The 19013-nt window shown below is 63.1% G+C and overlaps 1 protein-coding gene across 1 annotated transcript in view; it reads left to right on the forward strand.

Moving 5' to 3' along the window:
- LOC140904287 (misshapen-like kinase 1) overlaps nt 1-18580 on the forward strand; it is a 36157-nt gene extending 17577 nt beyond the window's left edge. Inside the window, exons 2-9 of the mRNA XM_078850803.1 lie at nt 3197-3262; nt 13513-13569; nt 14706-14831; nt 15278-15388; nt 15654-15744; nt 16300-16430; nt 17331-17385; nt 18450-18580. Coding sequence (XP_078706929.1) covers nt 3197-3262; nt 13513-13569; nt 14706-14831; nt 15278-15388; nt 15654-15744; nt 16300-16430; nt 17331-17385; nt 18450-18580 — 768 coding nt within the window. The remainder of the gene's footprint in view (nt 1-3196; nt 3263-13512; nt 13570-14705; nt 14832-15277; nt 15389-15653; nt 15745-16299; nt 16431-17330; nt 17386-18449) is intronic.
- The last annotated feature ends 433 nt before the right edge of the window (nt 18581-19013 follow it).

The raw sequence follows: 19013 nt of genomic DNA on the forward strand, positions 1-19013 counted from the left end.
CCAGAGACTCACTCAAGCTCAGGCAGGGAGTTCGAGGCAGAGCCAGGAACAGACTGTGGGGGAGTCCTGACCCCCCAGCCCCGTGTCTGAACCACATGGCTGCCCTTTCTCTCTCTAGGGTCCCAGTTCGCTCCACCATGATGCTTGCAAAATGCTGGTGAGCTGAGATTTCTGCTTATTCTAGGAGATCCTGGGGCCGGTTTCACGGAGCCTACAGCCAGGACCGGCTCATCTGACCTCCTGTGGGTGATGCCCGAGAATTCCCCTCAGGATCTGCAGATCCCTGGGGGAACGCTCCCGTTCCAGCCCAGAGGGGGTGTTTATTCTGCAGATGGCCCCGTCCGGGCCTGTACCAACCCAGAGCGAACAGCTGATCGCTAATAGATGCTCCTGCAATGTGACATTGTGCTTGGCGCTTCCCTGCAGCTTGTGTCTTGTTAAGTGACTTTCTTGTCTGTTCCCTGCCCTGCTGAACGTGTAAAACCTTCAGCCGCCTTCCTGTGCCCTTGTGAGAAATTAGTTTAATGAGGATCTTCAGTAAATCAATTAAGAAGAGGAAAGCAAGTCGCGCAGCAAGAGCCCTGCGTTCTGTCTTCTGGAGCCGTTCATTGTACCCAGGCGATGATTCCTCCGCCAAGACACCCGTCTAATAGACCATCCGGATAACCCAGTACAGAGGTTCTCATCCTCTTCTCCCTGTATTGAGCCCAGTCTCTAAAGCACCTTCCAGGAAGGCTCCGGGCCGGGTGGGAAGTGAGGAAGAGATGGATCCACCGCTGCCCTGGGGAGGAGGGTCTAATGGCTCATCACCCTGTCTGTGAAAACCTGGTGCCTTGTTTACCCCGCTGGGTCCTGATCTGCCTCTCTCCGCTATATCAAAGAGCCCTGCAGCACCAGGGGTTTTCTCCCCATGGAGGGACTGAGATGCTGCAGACAAGTCACCACTTGATTTTTTGTTAAGGACTCGATCGGTTTTAGCTTCTGTGACGAAGTGGGACTGTTCTTAATGTTTCCTCTGAATAGTGTGGGGGTGCCTCAGTTTCTCCCATGCAGTTCTTAAGTATCTAGGTGGTGAGATAAGGGTGTATGACCATTGCAGAGCCCTAGAGGGCAGGTGTGGGCAGGGGTCTGGACACAGAGAATGGCCGACACCCTGTTTCCTGGCCATGGATGGCCTGGGCCCTTCCCCCCTGCGAGGTGAGAGCTAAAGGGTTGGAGAACGGTGACCTCCTGGCCCGGGAAAGGGACAAAGCCCAGAGGAGGAGGGGCTGGAGGGAGTTTCAGTTTGGGGCTGGCTGGGACATGGAGTGAAGGGCAGACGGGGTTGTCTGGCTCACTGCCCCCAAAATGGACCCGGCTGAGGGGTCCTGTTCTCTGCACCTACAAGCTCTGTGTTAGACCATGTCCCTGTCGTCTAATAAACCTTCTGTGTTACCGGCTGGCTGAGAGTCCCGTCTGACTGCGGAGTTGGGGGGCAGGACCCTCTGGCTTCCCCAGGACCCCGCCTGGGCAGACTTGCTGGGGGGGAAGCGCACGGAGAGGCAGAGGAGGCTGAAGGCTCCGAGGTCAGACCCAGGAAGGGGGAAGCCGGGTGAGCTGTGTGTCCTGCAGACAGGCTGCTCCCCGAGAGGAGACTCCCCCGGAGTCCTGCCTGGCTTCATGGGGAGCAGGTCCAGAGCATCGCCCGGGGACTCCGGGACAGCTTCATTCTCACTGCACAGCATCTTCTCCAGCCGTAGCCCCTCTCTGACTTCCCCCCCATCCTCTGTAAAATGCCCACCCCAGAGCGGGGCGTAGGGTTGGGTGTTCTTTGCCGGCTGGTTTGCATGAACTTGGTCAGTTGCTCAGCCCCACGCTGCCGCTCCAGGAATCAGAGGGGACCGCGGGTGCTCGGGGGGAGCTGACACTGCAGCCAGAGGGCTGTGTGGAAGAGATGCCGGCTCATATGGCCTCGCTCTCCGGCTTTGGCGCAGCCCCAAAGTGCTTCCTGTGTTTTTGGAATCAGATAAGGGCTCAGGGCTCATCCTCGTGGCACAATACGCGTTCTCCGACCAGCCTCCTGGGCTATGAACACAGCAGCGTGGAGGTAAAACCCTCCCTGTACACTCCATCCTCCCCCAAAGTCTAAGAGCCAGCGTGCCAAGACCCGGTGGGGCCAGGCAGGGGCTCCGTGCACCAGCAGCTAACCGTGGGCAGGGGTTTTGGAGGCAGTGTGGCGAAGGAGGCGGCTGTAGGGGCTCGGTGTTTAAGGCAGCTGTGGGAGAAGGCACTAAGGGGCTCAACATCGCCAATGGGCGATGGAGGCCGGTGGCTCCAATCGGAGGTGGGGCTCGGCATCTCGAGAGAGGATGGGGTGGGTGGGGACAGGCGGCGAAGGGCCTGGAGACGGAAACTGAAGGGTTGGTGTCTGAGCCAGTGGAGAACAGGAAGAACGAGGGGGGAAGCATTGGTCCAGTGTGTGTGGGGGGGGGTCTCTGTACCACCCAGAACAATGGAGGGCCCTGATCTCAGCCTGGGGGGTCTGTGTGGTACCCGGTGTGATGGGGACCCCAATCTGAGTCAGGGAGGGAGGAGTCTGAGCACCACCAGAGACTGTGGGGGCCCTGTTCTCGGCCCGGGAGGGGTCTGCGCGGCGCTGTCGGGGCCCTGATCTCCGTCCGTCTTGGTCTGGGCTTTGTAGGTACTGTCATGAAACAAGTTACAGCCACGTGGGAAGAGGGCAGAGAGAGGGGTGGGGAGCCAGGACCCCCGCTCAGCACTGGCCACCTGGCTGGCTGGTCCTGACTGTGTCTCTGAACCAGGAACTACCTGGCCAGCTGTACAGATGCGGCTGCCTCTGGTCTGGAGTGACACCCAGCTCTCACGGGCTTGTCCCTCCCCTCCAATATTGGTTAGCACTTGGCACGTGCTGCGTGCCCGGGGCATCGTGTGGCATCAGGCCCCGGCCATGGTATTAATAGCTTGGCAGTGTGATACGCAGCAGAGACCCTGCCAAGGCTACCTGGGAATTGGAGGGTGGGCTGGGGCCGGGGGAGGAGAGGGGCTCTCCGGGGCAGGCCGGCACAGGGGGCAGGGACTGGAGTTGAGGTGGGGGGAGGACGGGGCAAGCCGGCACCGAGAGGGTCTGAGGGTGGGCTAGTGCAGCAGGAATGTTTGTGGCACAGTCACCCCGACATTGTTTCTGTTACCCCCCCAGGACCCTGCCGGCATATTCGAACTGGTGGAGGTGGTCGGGAACGGGACGTACGGACAGGTCTACAAGGTGAGTTCGTGGCCGGCCCACCCTGTCATAGAATCATAGAATCTCAGGGTTGGAAGGGACCCCAGAAGGTCATCTAGTCCAACCCCCTGCTCGAAGCAGGACCAATTCCCAGTTAAATCATCCCAGCCAGGGCTTTGTCAAGCCTGACCTTAAAAACCTCTAAGGAAGGAGATTCTACCACCTCCCTAGGTAACGCATTCCAGTGTTTCACCACCCTCTTAGTGAAAAAGTTTTTCCTAATATCCAACCTAAACCTCCCCCACTGCAACTTGAGACCATTACTCCTCGTTCTGTCATCTGCTACCATTGAGAACAGTCTAGAGCCATCCTCTTTGGAACCCCCTTTCAGGTAGTTGAAAGCAGCTATCAAATCCCCCCTCATTCTTCTCTTCTGCAGGCTAAACAATCCCAGCTCCCTCAGCCTCTCCTCATAAGTCATGTGTTCCAGACCCCTAATCATTTTTGTTGCCCTTCGCTGGACTCTCTCCAATTTATCCACATCCTTCTTGAAGTGTGGGGCCCAAAACTGGACACAGTACTCCAGATGAGGCCTCACCAATGTCGAATAGAGGGGAACGATCACGTCCCTCGATCTGCTCGCTATGCCCCTACTTATACATCCCAAAATGCCATTGGCCTTCTTGGCAACAAGGGCACACTGCTGTCCCGCTTTGCCATTCATCCGTCCCGTCCCCAGGCACCATCCAAAGCCAACCAATGAGCATCCGGAGACACAGTCACAGCACACGTTGTCTGGAACTCCGCGGCGTCCCGTGACCGTGAGGACAGAGCCCTGGGTCTGCTCCCCGTGTGCTTCTGTGGTCAGAACAGTGCTGGTCTTAGGGCGGCATTGCCTCGGAGCCCTGACCTTGTGCTTGGCGGGGTGAGGTATTTAGTACATCCATTACGGTCGTGTCGGGCCCCCCAGCCGAGGCCAGGGCCCCGTGGTGCAGGGCGCTGTACGTTATTAGGTGTATTACGGTCGTGTCGGGCCCCCCAGCCGAGGCCAGGGCCCCGTGGTGCAGGGCGCTGTACATTATTAGGTGTATTACGGTCGTGTCGGGCCCCCCAGCCGAGGCCAGGGCCCCGTGGTGCAGGGCGCTGTACGTTATTAGGTGTATTACGGTCGTGTCGGCGCACCCCAGCCGTGGCCAGGGCCCCGTGGTGCAGGGCGCTGTACAAACACAGCCCGAAGCATCACTCCCCACCCCACAGAGTTGACATTCTCACTCACTCATCCCCCCACCTCCACAGGCCTGGCGCTGTACTAGCCTCCGGTCGGTGGGCCCAGCGAGCCGAGCGCCAGGACCGAGTGCAGCCGGCGCAGAAACTCTCCCTCGTCTCGAGCCAATTAGCAGCACCCCTGAGGCTGGAGGCGGCAAGTGTGCTCGGCCTTCGAGGAGAGAGCGGGGGCCTCGGCTGGCAGGATCTCCCCCTCGCTGTCCCACTGGCTGGATGTGTGCAGACACTCCTGTAATAAATACAGGCAGTGACCCGTGCAGGGCCCAAGCTGCGTGCCGCCTGGCGCGGTGGGTGTGGTGATACCCATGGACACGCCGGTTCGGACTCAGTTCCACGCTGTATGATTGTTCCGCTCGTTAGGGTACTGAATTGCCATCCGAGTCTCTGCTGCCCCGCCGGCTATTCACATGCGAGGATGATGGGGGAGGGACTTAATTTCCCCAGTGAATGGGAGGGGACAGGGAGGGAGCCCAGCAGCTTGGCTGGAGGAGATGGACCCCCCCTCTGGGAACCCAGATCCATCTGTCTGGGCGCGGTCCGAGGGAACGGCAGCGAGGAGGTGACTTGCTTCCTGCTCTTCCGCTCCAGTTCTATGGCTGCAATATCCGAGTGCCTCCCCATCTTCAGTGGATTCACGGTCACGAACCCAGGTGGGGAAACTGAGTCACGGAGCAGCTAAATGACTCGTTCAGGGTCACACAGGAAGTCTGGCAGAGCAGGGACTCAAACCCAGTCTCCCCAGTCCCAGGCTGACGCTGTGACTGTTCCCCACCCTTCTCCTCTCAGGAGCACTGATTGTGGGCCGCGAATGCCAAACCCGGGTGGCCCACACCCACGTGTGTCATTTCCCTGGGGAGTGGTGGGTAGACGGCCGGCACCTGGCATGCCAGGCTTGAGAAGCACCTAGATGCGGGACTGGGGGAGCGGTTTCTCGGTGGGAAATTGGGTTTGTTAGCCACATGGCCCCTGTGCCTCATGGGAGTTGTAGTTTGGCTGCCCCTGTGGACCCAGCAGCTTGGAGGGAATAATCTTCCGTGAGGCACAGCGGTGGCTCTACAGAAAGAGCGACCACGGTGCATCCTGGGAGATGTAGTCCAGGCAGAGAGCCGGGCCCACGGAGGTGGACAAGGGGCATGCAGCGTCTGAACTACGCCTCCCCTGAGGCACCGGAATGACAATTCCAAATGGAAATTTTCAACTGTTTCACCGCAGATGTGAGACTTAGTGGGGGGGGGGCACCCCCATTTTCCAATAGTCTTTGCCGTGGGGCCTGGTACGAGGGAGACCAAGAGCAGTGTTGCCAACTCCCTTAAAGCCCCAGCTGCTGGAGTCATGCTATTCCAGGGGAAGATGTCTGGGGGGCCATCTCCTCGCTGGTGGTCCTGGTGATTGCAACATCTGAGCCTGATGTGACTGCTCACACTGAACGAGGCCAGCCCCTGCGCTCAGCGTACCCTGGGAGAACCGCTGGCTGGCAAACCAGGCCTGCTTCCCATTAAGGTTCCAAGGCTGAATGGCTGCGCAGGGGTTAATGGGTGCTGAGTGAATGTCGCAAGCATCCTAGCCTCGTCAGAGATGGGTGGAAGCCACATCTTGAGTCACGGAAGGTTGATCAGTCAGTTATTAGAACACCTGTGAATCAGATGTAAATGGAGCTCAGGTAGGAGTACAGAGGTTATTTTACTTCTGCATTTGGCACTGGTGCGATCTCCAGCTTCCTCCGCCCCTGCTCTAACCACTAGCCCCCACTCCCCTCCCAGAACCAGGAGAGAACTCAGGAGTCCAGGCTCCCAGCCCCTCTGCTCCAACTGACCAGCCCCCACTCCCCTCCCAGAGCCGGGGAGAGAACCCAGGCGTCCTAGCTCCCAGCCTCCCCCCTGCTCTGACCACTAGCCCTCACTGCCCTTTAGTGCAGCGTTTGTGGTGAGAAATGTATTGAGGCGTTTACCACTGCCCTTGGCAGCCTGCCCTTCCCCCGAGAGGAGCCGGCAGGGCTAATTGCAGGCTGATGAGATCCGACTTCAAGGTGAACCGATGTGAAATATCTCCAGCGTTGTAGGTCAGTTCCTATCTGCTCTGGTTCCCAGCAGAGGGCTCCTGCTGGCACACCGCGCTTCTCCAGTCGCTCCAGTTCCCAGTACAGGCCTGAAAGCTCCTCTGCCCCCTTTCCGGCCTGCCTCCAGGCACCCCAGCCTCTCCGCAGTCTCCCACCCTCCAGCCGGCATGCGGGTCCGCTTCTGCCTGCTGACCTCCCCAGCAGCCTTCCCGGCAGGCGGTGTCTCTCCAATCCCCGATCATGTAGTCCGACCCCCTGCAGGACAGAGGCTGGAGGATTTCACTCGCCGGATCGGGTCCCGTCTAGGCTGGCCAGCGAGAGACAGGCACTCCAAGTAGCCGTCTTTGGGGGGCAGGGGATGATTTGAACCCCGCGTGTTTAGTGTGTGTGCGTTGTGTCTCGGGGGTGTGCCCACGCTAGGAGGAAAGGGGGTGGGTTGAGTGGCGGGTACTGTGTGGCCATGCTCCAGCTGCCTTGTGCACTCCCAGGTCGTGCCCACTCTTGGCCCCGTGCGGTCCGTGGGGGGAACCCCCTTCAGCACAACAGCCCTTCTCGGGGGTCCACTCTCTTGGCGGTCCAGCCCCTCCACCTCCTGGAGCCGCACCTCTCGGAGCCTTAGCCTGCCTGTCTCTGCCATGGGCCCCCTCAGAGAGTCCCCTCGCTCGGGACCCCCGGGGCCTCCATTCCCAGGGGGAATAATGCCCCTGTTCTCTAGACTGGAGCGACTCCCAGCCAGCGTAAAACAGGAGGGGTTAGTGAGCGTCTGAACCCAGCCCAGGAAACTCTCTGGGCCTCAGGCCTGGCCTCCCTCAGCACAGCATATCTAGGTCTGTCCCGCATCCAGGGGGGCTCTGGGGGCTCCCTCTCTCTAGCGCAACAGCCCCCTTCTTCCAGCCGATCATCCCATATCACCTGCCCCAACAGCTCCTCCATCCCAGGTAAACAGGTCGCTGGGGTCCTCTCTTCGTCCTTTGTTCCTCTCTGGCTGGAACTGGCTGGTCAGGTCAGCGGGGTCTCTCCACAGCCCTCTGTCCTCCCACTGGCCAGAACCGGCTGTCGGCCAAGCTGGGATGGGCCTCTTAGTCACCAGTTGTTAGGGTTCCCCATCTCCAGGCCGTTGTCCGGGGGTCCCAGCTGCCAGGCGAAGTCACACCTGGTCCTCTGCAACAACAACCCCTCTCCCATCACCTTAAACATGCGGCACACAGGGAAACTGAGGCACGCACACGCTGTTCTTGTAAAACACTACAAAAATCCCCACTTCCTCACAATAGGATTTTGCCACCTGGTTTAAAAGAAACCCAAAACAACCCCCACTTTTCTCCTAGTGAAGCTGGGGCCTGTCTCCCCGGCCCGGCTCTGCCTGGGATCTGCCCCAAAATCTCCCACAAGGGCTGATTCCTTCTCAGCTTTGGCAGGCTGGTACGGCCGAGGGGTGTCCCCTCTCTGCTCCATCTGGTCAGATCAGGGCTTTGTGCCGGTCTGCAGAGACAGGCCCTGCGTCCTCTCCTGCCCAGGCAGCGTGGGACAGGCTGTATGAGACGGTCGGCGAGGGCCAGCTTCTCCGCCCCCGCACCGGAGCAGCCGGGCCACCCCGTTAAGGATCGGCCCATCCACAGCCAGGCTGCTGTGGCTACAGGGGGAGTGTGGGGCTCGTGTGTGTGCATGAGAGAGAGAGAGCGAGAGAGAGAGATTCTGGTGTTTTAATTTCTTAACGTTCCTACTCCTTGGGGCCGAGGCTGGCGGGAGAATCTCTGCTTTTCATTAAAACCAAATCCGTCCGTTCCGAACCCTGCGGCTGCAGAGCAAAGGTCCCCCAGCTCCTCAGGAGGCAAATGAAAAGAATCAAAACTGGTTTGGGTTTTTTGAAGATTTAGTTTTAAGCGACTCTCACGGCTTTTGGGAGCCTGGCTCATGATAATTGGGTTTGGCACGTTGGGGGGTTGTATGGGAACGTGTGTTCAAAACCCAGGAGTCAGGTCCTGAAACGCTGAGAAAAAAATCACAAGATAGATTTTTAAAAAGGTCCTTTTGTATGAGGTTTGTGAGCACTGTCCAGACCCTCCCCAGCCGAGATCAGGGGCCCCTGTTGTGCCAGGCGCTGCCCAGACCCTGCTCCCCAGCTGAGAGCAGCGCCCCCGGTGCCCACTCTTCAATTTGGGGTGACAACCGCTTTCCTTCCTGCTCTGTTTTGTGTCTGTGCCGGGCTGGAAATGCCCCTGTGTGGTGTTCCCATGGAAACCCCAGCTCCGTTTTCTGGATCAACCCCCTGTTCCTGGAAGCCAGGCTGGTCTCAGCGCTGCGTAAAAATAACCCCCCCAGCTCCCCGTGGGAGCCCGATCCAGGGACCCCGCCACTCCTCTGCCATCTCGGTGCGGCCGAGCACATGCCAAGCTGTACAGTGCCAGGACTCGCAGCCCCCCCAGGGAAGAGCTGGTATCCCCTTTGAGCCTGAGCGTGGCATTTACAAGGGCACAGAGTCCCCATCCTCTTGAGCCCAGGCCAGGGAATTGCACTGAGCCCAGCTGCCTGGGTCAGACCAAAGCATTTCAGCCCCCAGGAGATCAGCTGGCATGGACCTCAGGAGGGAGCGAGGGGCCCCCAGCACCTGAGCCCCCTGCGGGGGCAGGGGGCTATCAGATGAGCCAGGCCCCCCGATCCAGCAGGTGACCCGCGCCCCATGCCGCAGGGGAAGGGGAATACCGCCTCCAGGTCCCTGCCAATCTGAGCCGGGGACAATCCCATCCCTGCTCTGAGCTTGGAGCCCTGAGCCAGCCCAGGCAGCTCAAGTGGCTCCCCGTGGGGCAGGCAGGAAGGGGACAATGGGAGTCGGGGGCTATGGTGGGCCGCGCTGGGCACCTGTCTGCAGCTGCAGGGACTAAAACCCTGGGAAATCTGGCCCTGAGTCATCCAGGGGCAGAGTGTGGGGCACGCAGGCTGCCAGCCGCCTAACCACAAGCCCCTCCTTCCTCCCGGGCCTGAGAGCAGGCGTGGTAATCCCGTCCCGGTGCTGCTCCTTCCCAGCCGGCCCAGGCAAAGCCCCTTTCTCCCGGGCGCCTGGCTGCGTGGGCTGAAACCCCAGAGCTGCCAGCCCCTGCCCCAGCCGCCTTGCGTCAGCAAATTGAGTCCCGGCTCCCCTCCAGTGCTGCAAATTGCCTCATTAGCAGATCACGAGCCAATTGCGCTCATCGCAAGGAGCTGGATTAGCCTGGCTGGGTTGCCGCGGGGCAGACCGGAGGCTAGGGGGATGGGTGTGCACTGTTAGGAAGGGGCCCACAACCGGGAGGGGTGTGGCAGTCAGAGCAGCTGCATTGAGCCCAGACCCTTGTGCTGGAGCAGAGCGTGCTGCAGAAAGGCCCTCACAGCCCCAGAACAGGCCGTGGGATTCCTGGGTGCAGGGCTGGGGCCCCTGGGAGTCCTCAGCCCCTGCTCGAGTACCCCCCGCCGGAGCAGGGGCAGCTCCCTGGAGAAAGGAGATGCAATATTCCCCGGCGGCAGCAAGCAGCTCCTGCGGGGGCGGGGGGCTGCCTCCCACGCCCCCCCGCACGTCAGTCCCCAGCCCAGAAGAGCAGGAGGCGGTTGCTAGGTGACGGGCACCCCCCCGCACACTGCACAATGCGGGCACGTGGCAGAGGGCTCCGGGGGCCTGCGTGGGATGGAGCCGCGGCACTGCAGCGCAGGGGTCAAGGCAATCCACCCAGGGGGTCTCCAGCCCCTGCGCGTGGGACCCTCAGGCCTGCGCTGCTTTAACCCCTTCGCCCCCTGCCTGCCCGGAGCCGGCTGTGAGGAGTCCGAACCCAGCCAGCAGGCCTGAGGCTGGATCAAAGCCAGGCTGGGACGGAGACCAGCTGCTCTTCTTAATCCGTGATTGATATGGCGGTAGATCAGTGCTAGCACCCGGCAGGACTGGCTCCCAGCCCCTCTCTAATCACCAGCCCGCATGCCCCTCCCAGAGCCTGGAGAGAACCCAGGAGTCCTGGCTCCCAGCCCACCTGCTCTAGCCCACCGGCCCCCACTCCCCTACCAGGGCCGGGAGAGAACCCAGGAGTCCTGGCTCCCAGCCCACCTGCTCCAACCCACCAACCCCCACTCCCCTACCAGGGCCGGGAGAGAACCCAGGAGTCCTGGCTCCCAGCCCCTGCAGCCCACTCCCTACGGAAACACCCACACATGACTCTCCTCCCATCCCCCTGCTGGGCCCTGGCATGTCTGTGGGCTCATCCCACCACTGCCAGCCTGTGCCCCTGCCCTGGGTTTGCTTGGCCTGGGGCTGGAGCTGGGAACGTGCCCTGAGCCGTCAGCTGGCGGAGGGACTCCCCACGTGGGTAGAGCACGGTGCAGGCACGGCGGCTCCTTCCCTGCTGGAGCAGGTCCCAGCTCTAGGTGAGTCTGGCCGGCCCGGAAGGGAGTCAGCACCAGCGGGCCACAGCCCACGCACCAAGGTTCTCATCCACTCGGCCTGCCTCTGCCTTCCTGATTTGGAGGTGCTTTGCCCACCTGGCCCCATCTAGCCCAGCCTTGGGTCTCCCCCAGGAGCAGAAAGCCCTCAAGTGGGCCAGCCTGTCCCCTCAGCCCGAATTATCTCTGCTCACTGTGATCGAGTGGGTGGGCCTCAGGACATCCGGATTCTATTCCCAAGCAAAAGGATAGGCCCATCCCCTTCAGTGCCTCGGTTTCCCCCTCTGGGGTGTGCGGATAAGGAGACCTCTCCTTTGTGAAATATCTTGAGAGGTTGGGAATAAATTATCCAGGGGAGCACTGATCCTTTCCCAAACTCCTGCTGCAGTCTAACCAGTTCCTCTGCGAAGCCTGAATCTTGTGGCAGGGAGTTCCACAGGCTGCCACCATACCGCGGGGGGATGTGTCTCTCCATCTGTTTGAAACTGGCTGCTGCTGTTTCTTCCTTGTCAGCCTCCTGCCTCACCTGTCGGTAGCGCTGACACGGCCCCATTGCTTGAATGCGCCGGGTCTGGCCTCACCCTCCCAGCTCCCCGGGACGCAGGGCTGATTCCCCATTGCAGTGTGGCCCAGAGAGGCTGGGGGGCTTGGCCAAGGTCCCCCAGGGAGTCTGTGCAGCGCCTGGCACAACGGGGCCCCTAATGCGGCTGGGGTCTAAGTCGGCAGGGCGTGGGACGTGGGCCCAGCGCGGCCCGGCTCAGCCCCCTGGCGTCTCACGGGGGGAGATGTACGTGCCAACAGGCTGGGCAGGATTGGTCCTATGGTGGGTGGGAGGGGATGGCGTAGCCATCTGCAGCGGGGGGGAGGTGCATGCTACGTTTCTGGCACTGGGTCACGTGCTCGGCAGAGGGAGCGAGCCCCGGCCTGGCCTGAGCCGGGAGGCAGGAGTCCACTGATGAGCCATTGGGCCTCCGCCAGCGTCACTGGTCCATGGCCTGTGTGTTTCGCTGGGTCGCTCTATCCACTAGCCCCCACTGCCTGCCCGGAGCCGGGGAGAGAACCCAAGAGTCCCGGCTCCCAGCCCCCCCCATCCTGTAACCCACCAGCCCCCACTCCCCTCCCCGAGCCAGGGAGAGAACCCAGGAGTCCTGGCTCCCAGCCCCCCCTGCTCTAACCCACCAGCCCCCCTGCCCTCCCAGAGCCAGGGAGAGAACGTGGGAGTGGGGGTTAGGGAGCAGAACAGGGGGCTGGCGCTGCCTTGCTCTGGATGTAGGACGTTCCCTTCTCTCTGGGGAGTGGCGCAGGGCGACTCTGCTGGGACCGTGTGTTGCACCCTGACTGGGGGGGTGGCGCCCCCTACTGACCGTACAGCTGCTACACTCTCCCGCCGTAGCTTGCGGAGCGGGGACCGTGTCTGTTAGGTGCGTGGACCCCAGCACAACGGGGCCCTGATCTCAGCTGGGGGGCAGGCGGCTGGTCTGGGCAGTGTCTGGCAGAAAGGGGGCCCAATCTTCAACCAGCGGGCTCCAGGGAGCTAGTTCATCACATACGTACCCCAGCCCCATGGTGTGCGGGGGTGTGACGAAGTGGGACTATTCTTAATGTTTCCTCTGAATAATGTGGGGGTGCCTCAGTTTCCCCTAGGCAGTTCTTAAGTCTCTAGGGGGTGGGATAAGGGTGTAGGATCCTTGCAGAGCCCTAGAGGGCAGGTGTGGGCAGGGGTCTGGACACAGAGAATGGCCGACACCCTGTTTCCTGGCACCTGATGGCCTGGCCCTTCCCCCCTGCGAGGTGAGAGCTGAAGGGTTGGAGAACAAAGGGATCCGGTGACCTCCTGGCCCGGGAAAGGGACAAAGCCCAGAGGAGGAGGGGCTGGAGGGAGTTTCAGTTTGGGGCTGGCTGGAGACATGGAGTGAAGGGCAGACGGGGTTGTCTGGCTCACCGCCCCCCAAAATGGACCCGGCTGAGGGGTCCCATTCTCTGCACCTGCAAGCTCTGTGTTAGACCATGTTCCTGTCGTCTAATAAACCTTCTGTGTTACTGGCTGGCTGAGAGTCCCGTCTGACTGCGGAGTTGGGGGGCAGGACCCTCTGGCTTCCCCAGGACCCTGCCTGGGTGGTCTCGCTGGGGGAAGCGCACGGAGGGGCAGAGGAAGCTGAAGGCTCCGAGGTCAGACCCAGGAAGGGGGAGGCCAGGGGAGCTGTGTGTCCTGCAGACAGGCTGCTCCCAGAGAGGAGACTCCCCCAGAGTCCTGCCTGGCTTCATGGGGAGCAGTTCCAGAGCATCGCCCGGGGACTCCGGGACAGGAGGGTGGAGGAATTTCTCCCTGTTAGTCATGGGTCAGCTCTGCCCCAAAGCCTGGCACTGGAACCCCGGACATGCCCACTGTCCACAGCCACGAAGATCCAGTGGCGATCAGTTCCACAGACCAGCCACACAGAGCTGGGTCCGAGCGCTGTGCCCATGGAGCGGGGCTGGACAGAGGAGCCCACCCTACCCCCTCTGCCCCCAGCACTCATGGGCTGACCCCCTCTCTCTGCCTTTGCCTCCCCAGGGCCGCCATGTCAAGACAGGGCAGCTGGCCGCCATCAAAGTCATGGACGTCACCGAGGTAAGAAGGATGGGGGGTGGGGTACGCCTACGTCAGCCCTGCAACGGCTGCCCCTTCCCTGGGGGCGCCCAGTCTCCCCCCTCAGCCCCATTCGTTCTGCATCCCTCCCGTTCCCCGGCCTGCTGCGGGGGCTGGGCTCAGCTGCCCGTCTGCGTCTGTCCCCTGCTGCCACGGCAGGCCGGGCTCTGCTGGGTGAAACCCATCTCCTCCTCTCCGGCGATCCCTGGCCCGTTCGCCCCCCTCCTCTGGGGCGCCCGGCGCTCCTCTGCCCCTGGGGCCTTATATCCCAGCCTAGCTCTGCCAGCCTCCATCCCCTGAGCAGCCTGGCATCCCTCCTCTGCACCTGGGCACACGCACCTCCCCCAATCAAAGGGGAACTGGCAGGGCTGGGCTAGCAGGGGCTGCGGGCCGGGAGTGAGGGGCACCGGCAGAGCTGGGGGGAGCCCAGGGCTAGCAGGGGCTGCGGGTCGGGAGTGAGGGGCACCGGCAGGGCTGGGGGGAGCCCAGGGCTAGCAGGGGCTGCGGGTCGGGAGTGAGGGGCACCGGCAGAGCTGGGGGGAGCCCAGGGCTAGCAGGGGCTGCGGGCTGGGAGTGAGGGGCACCGGCAGAGCTGGGGGGAGCCCAGGGCTAGCAGGGGCTGCGGGCTGGGAGTGAGGGGCACCGGCAGAGCTGGGGGGAGCCCAGGGCTAGCAGGGGCTGCGGGTCGGGAGTGAGGGGCACCGGCAGGGCTGGGGGGAGCCCAGGGCTGGCAGGGGCTGCGGGTCGGGAGTGAGGGGCACCGGCAGGGCTGGGGGGAGCCCAGGGCTGGCAGGGGCTGCGGGTCGGGAGTGAGGGGCACCGGCAGAGCTGGGGGGAGCCCAGGGCTGGCAGGGGCTGCGGGCCGGGAGTGAGGGGCACCGGCAGAGCTGGGGGGAGCCCAGGGCTAGCAGGGGCTGCGGGCCGGGAGTGAGGGGCACCGGCAGGGCTGGGGGGAGCCCAGGGCTGGCAGGGGCTGCGGGTCGGGAGTGAGGGGCACCGGCAGAGCTGGGGGGAGCCCAGGGCTAGCAGGGGCTGGGGGTCGGCAGTGAGGGGCACCGGCAGAGCTGGGGGGGTGGGAGCCCAGCTGCCTGTAACCCGGGTCCTTTTTGCCCCGCCAGGACGAGGAGGAGGAAATCAAGCAGGAGATCAACATGCTGAAGAAATACTCCCACCACCGCAACATCGCCACCTACTACGGCGCCTTCATCAAGAAGAGCCCACCCGGGAATGACGACCAGCTGTGGGTGCGTGGGGCCGGCGGGGTGGGGCGGGCTCACATGGCTGCCAGGGCCTGAGAGCACGCGCCGCCGGGGAGACGCATGGATGGGGCCCGCTGCTCGGCCATGTCTGGCACACACAGCACTTGCCTGGTGGCACCCGGGCTCAGAGAACAATTAGACGAGCTGCCTGGCTCTGTGCAGCGCCTGGCGCAGCGGGGCCCCGATCTTACTCGGGGGGGGGTGCAGCGCCTGGCGCAGCGGGGCCCCGATCTCACTCTGGACATGGGGGGGGGTCTGTGCGGCGCCTGGCGCAGCGGGGCTCCAAGCTTGGTCGCAGTCTGTGCCACACTGAGATCCTGTGGCCATCTCTCCCCTCTGCTCGCACCCGGCCCCATCCGTGGGGCTGTCCCTGCTCAGTGGCTCTCTGCGGCGTCTGGGGGTCCGGGCTGGTAACTCTCTGCTCCCCCCAGCTGGTGATGGAATTCTGTGGGGCCGGTTCCGTCACAGACCTGGTCAAGAACACCAAGGGCAACGCGCTGAAGGAGGACTGCATCGCATACATCTGCCGGGAGATCCTGCGGGTACGCCGGGCCGCACTGCCGGACCCTGCCCTCTGCGCCCCACCGGCCAGGACGCTGGCAGCCAGGACTCCTGGGTTCTCTCCCCGGCTCTGGGAGGGGAGCGGGGTCTGGTGGGTTAGAGCAGGGGGGCTGGGAGCCAGGACTCCTGGGTTCTCTCCCCGGCTCTGAGAACGGAGGGGTGGCTGGTGGGTTAGAGCAAGGGGCTGGGAGCCAGGACTCCTGGGTTCCTGTGACAATCCCAGCCGACCTTTCCCTGCTCCCCTAGGGCCTGGCTCACCTCCACGCCCACAAGGTGATCCACCGGGACATCAAAGGGCAGAACGTGCTGCTGACGGAGAACGCCGAGGTGAAGCTGGGTAAGTGGGGGGCAGCGCCCAGAAGCCCCATTTCTGCTGAAGGGCCACTCGCCCCGGACTCCTGGGTTCTGTCCCCGGCCCTGCCGCGCACTCTGGTCTCCAGCAGCTGCCACGCCCCCGTGAGTGGGCGACCTGCCGTCTTCTCTCCCTAGAGGAAATTCCTTCTCCCCCGACAACTCAGGGCGCTCCCGCCCGGCTCACGTGACGAGGTTAGAGTCCCATCTATTTCCTTTCTCTCTGGCTGGTCTGACGGCCCACATAAGTGTCAGTCCTGCTTCAAATCCCTTGAGAACCAGCAACATCCTGTGGCAGGGAGTTCCACAAGCCACCCATGGAATAGATCATCTCCTTGGCCTGGTTTATAATGGGCCACTTCTCCCTGCCTGAGTCTGCAGAGAGCCTGAGCCCATTGCTCTGAGGCGGGGAGCTTCTGGCTGGGGAAGGAAGGGTGGCCATGCCACTGTCTCTCTGGGGTTGGGGCCGCAGGCCGGGGTTGCTGATGGGCGAGGGGGTGGGGGTTCCGCGTGCTGATGGCTGCGTCTCCTCGCTCCCCAGTGGATTTCGGGGTGAGCGCCCAGCTGGACCGGACGGTGGGGCGCAGGAACACCTTCATCGGCACCCCCTACTGGATGGCCCCAGAGGTGATCGCCTGTGACGAGAACCCCGACGCCACCTACGACTACAGGGTAGGGCAGGCCCCATGGATTGGGGGCTCGGCAGGGATCCCTGCCCTGCAGGGAGGAGGGGCAGCCTGGCCTTGGGATCCAGGACACCTGGGTTCTGCTCCCGGCCCTTGGGCCTGACTTTGGGGGGAACCAGCCCCATTTGGTCAACGCCGCCCTCTCCCCACCCCTACTAATATGGCCCTGCTCCCCGCGGGGACAGGGCTGTGAAGCGACAGATCTTGGCCCTGGGGCGTGCCTGTCCTCTTTCTGGGTAGCGTGCTGGACTGGGGGGCCCTCCGCTGGCTCGCCCGCCGAGTTCCCCCCCGTCCAGGGATCCCCCCTGGCCCCCAAGAGGTCAGAGCTAGAGGACCTACTGAATCCTTGTAGCGCTGGAGAGTCCTGCCCGCCCGTCCCTACACCCCTGCCCTTCGCCAGGGTGTGCAGGGGACATACAGCGTAGGGGCGGGTCTCACGGGACCCGCAACCCCCTCAGTGTCCTCCCCCCACTCTGATCCCCCAGGTTCCCCACATCCCAGTCCCTCTGGGACTCCCCACCCCCATCCCCCTGCGTCCTCCCCCACTTTGATCCCCCTGGTTTCTCCCACAGTTTTGACCCCCTCTGGATTCTCCGTACCCCAGTCGTCCCAGCCCGCTCCCCCCATACACAATCACACCCAATCTCCCTAGACTCCCCCTCACTTTGATCCCCCCACGTTCTCCCCCCTCCCCCTGATCCCTACAGACACTCCGATGCCTCTGGGTACCCCCAACTCTGGCCTCTGGCTCCCCCACAGCCCGGTCCCCCCTGCGGGCAAAGGTACTGCCCACCCCCTCCCCAGCTGCAGCATGGGCCCTGGGCTCGGAGCCATGACGGTGCAGGGAGATCCCCACTCCCAACCCGTCCCTCCTTTCTCTCTGCAGAGCGACATCTGGTCCCTGGGCATCACTGCTATCGAGATGGCCGAGGGGGCACCACGTAAGTGCCGGGCTCTGCCCTGCCCAGAGGGGAAGCTGCGGCCCGGGTCAGCCATGCACACCCCCCCGGGGGGCTTGTAACCTGTGGGAGTCAGAAGCTCCCCTGGGTGCTCTCCCCAGCTCTGGGAGGGAAGTGGTGTCCCGGAGTCCCTGGGCGATGCTCTGGACCTGCTCCCTACGAAGCCAGGCAGGACTCTGGGGGAGTCTCCTCTCTAGGAGCAGCCTGTCTGCAGGACACACAGCTCCCCCGGCTCCACCTTCCTGGGTCTGACCTCGGAGCCTTCAGCCTCCTCTGCCCCTCCCTGCGCTTCCCCCACAGCGCGTCCACCCAGGCGGGGTCCTGGGGCGGCCAGAGGGTCCTGCCCCCCAACTCCGCAGTCAGACGGGACTCTCAGCCAGCCAGTAACACAGAAGGTTTATTAGACGACAGGGACATGGTCTAACACAGAGCTTGTAGGTGCAGAGACCGGGACCCCTCAGCTGGGTCCATTTTGGGGGCAGTGAGCCAGACAACCCCGTCTGCCCTTCACTCCATGTCCCCAGCCAGCCCCCAACTGAAACTCCCTCCAGCCCCTCCTCCTCTGGGCTTTGTTCCTTTCCCGGGCCAGGAGGGCACCGATTACTTTGTTCTCCAACCCTTTAGCTCTCACCTCGCAGGGGGGAAGGGCCCAGGCCATCAGGTGCCAGGAAACAGGGTGTCGGCCATTCTCTGTGTCCAGACCCCTGCCCACACCTGCCCTCTAGGGCTCTGCAATGATCCTACACCCTTACTCCACTCCCTAGATACTTAAGAACTGCCTAGGGGAAACTGAGGCACCCCCACACTATTCAGAGGAAACATTAAGAACAGTCCTGCTTCGTCAGAAGTGGGGACTGGTGGTTACAGCAGGGGGGCTGGGAGCCCGGACTCCTGGGTCGATCCCCAGTAGGGCTAGGGGGTATAAGGATCTGCGTGGGGCCATGGCCATTGTGAGCGGGGGGCCCAGACTGGGCAGAACACTCTAAGGGGATGCTGTGGCTGGCGGGGGGGTGCAGCCCATGTGTGACTGTCTCTCTCTCCCCCAGCTCTGTGTGACATGCACCCCATGCGAGCGCTCTTCCTCATCCCCCGCAATCCACCGCCCAAGCTCAAGTCCAAGAAATGGTACGTTCCCCAGCAAGCCCAGCGCCTTGTCCTGGCCACCTGCACTGCCTAGCCAGAGCCCAGCTGGGGTCCCTGGGCCCGGGCTGCCCCCCATCAGAGTCCCTGGGCCCAGATCCCCCCCAGCTGGGGTCCCTGGGCCCAGATCCCCCCAGCTGGGAGTCCCTGGGTCCAGGCTGCCCCTCATTGGAGTCCCTGGGCCCAGACCCTCCCAGCTGGGAGTCCCTGGGTCTGGGCTGTCCCCCATGAGAGTCCCTGGGCCCAGATCCCCCCCTGCTGGAGTCACTGGGCCGCCCCCCCCCTCGGAGTCCCTGGGCCCAGATCCCCCCCGCTGGAGTCACTGGGCCCAGACCCCCCCAGCTGGGAGTCCCTGGGTCCGGGCTGTCCCCCATGAGAGTCCCTGGGCCCAGATCCCCCCGCACTGGAGTCACTGGGCCGCCCCCCCCCCCTCGGAGTCCCTGGGCCCAGATCCCCAGCGGGTGTAGCCG

Source organism: Lepidochelys kempii, chromosome 28 (assembly GCF_965140285.1).
Source record: "Lepidochelys kempii isolate rLepKem1 chromosome 28, rLepKem1.hap1, whole genome shotgun sequence".
In the NCBI taxonomy this organism is placed as follows: domain Eukaryota; kingdom Metazoa; phylum Chordata; order Testudines; family Cheloniidae; genus Lepidochelys; species Lepidochelys kempii.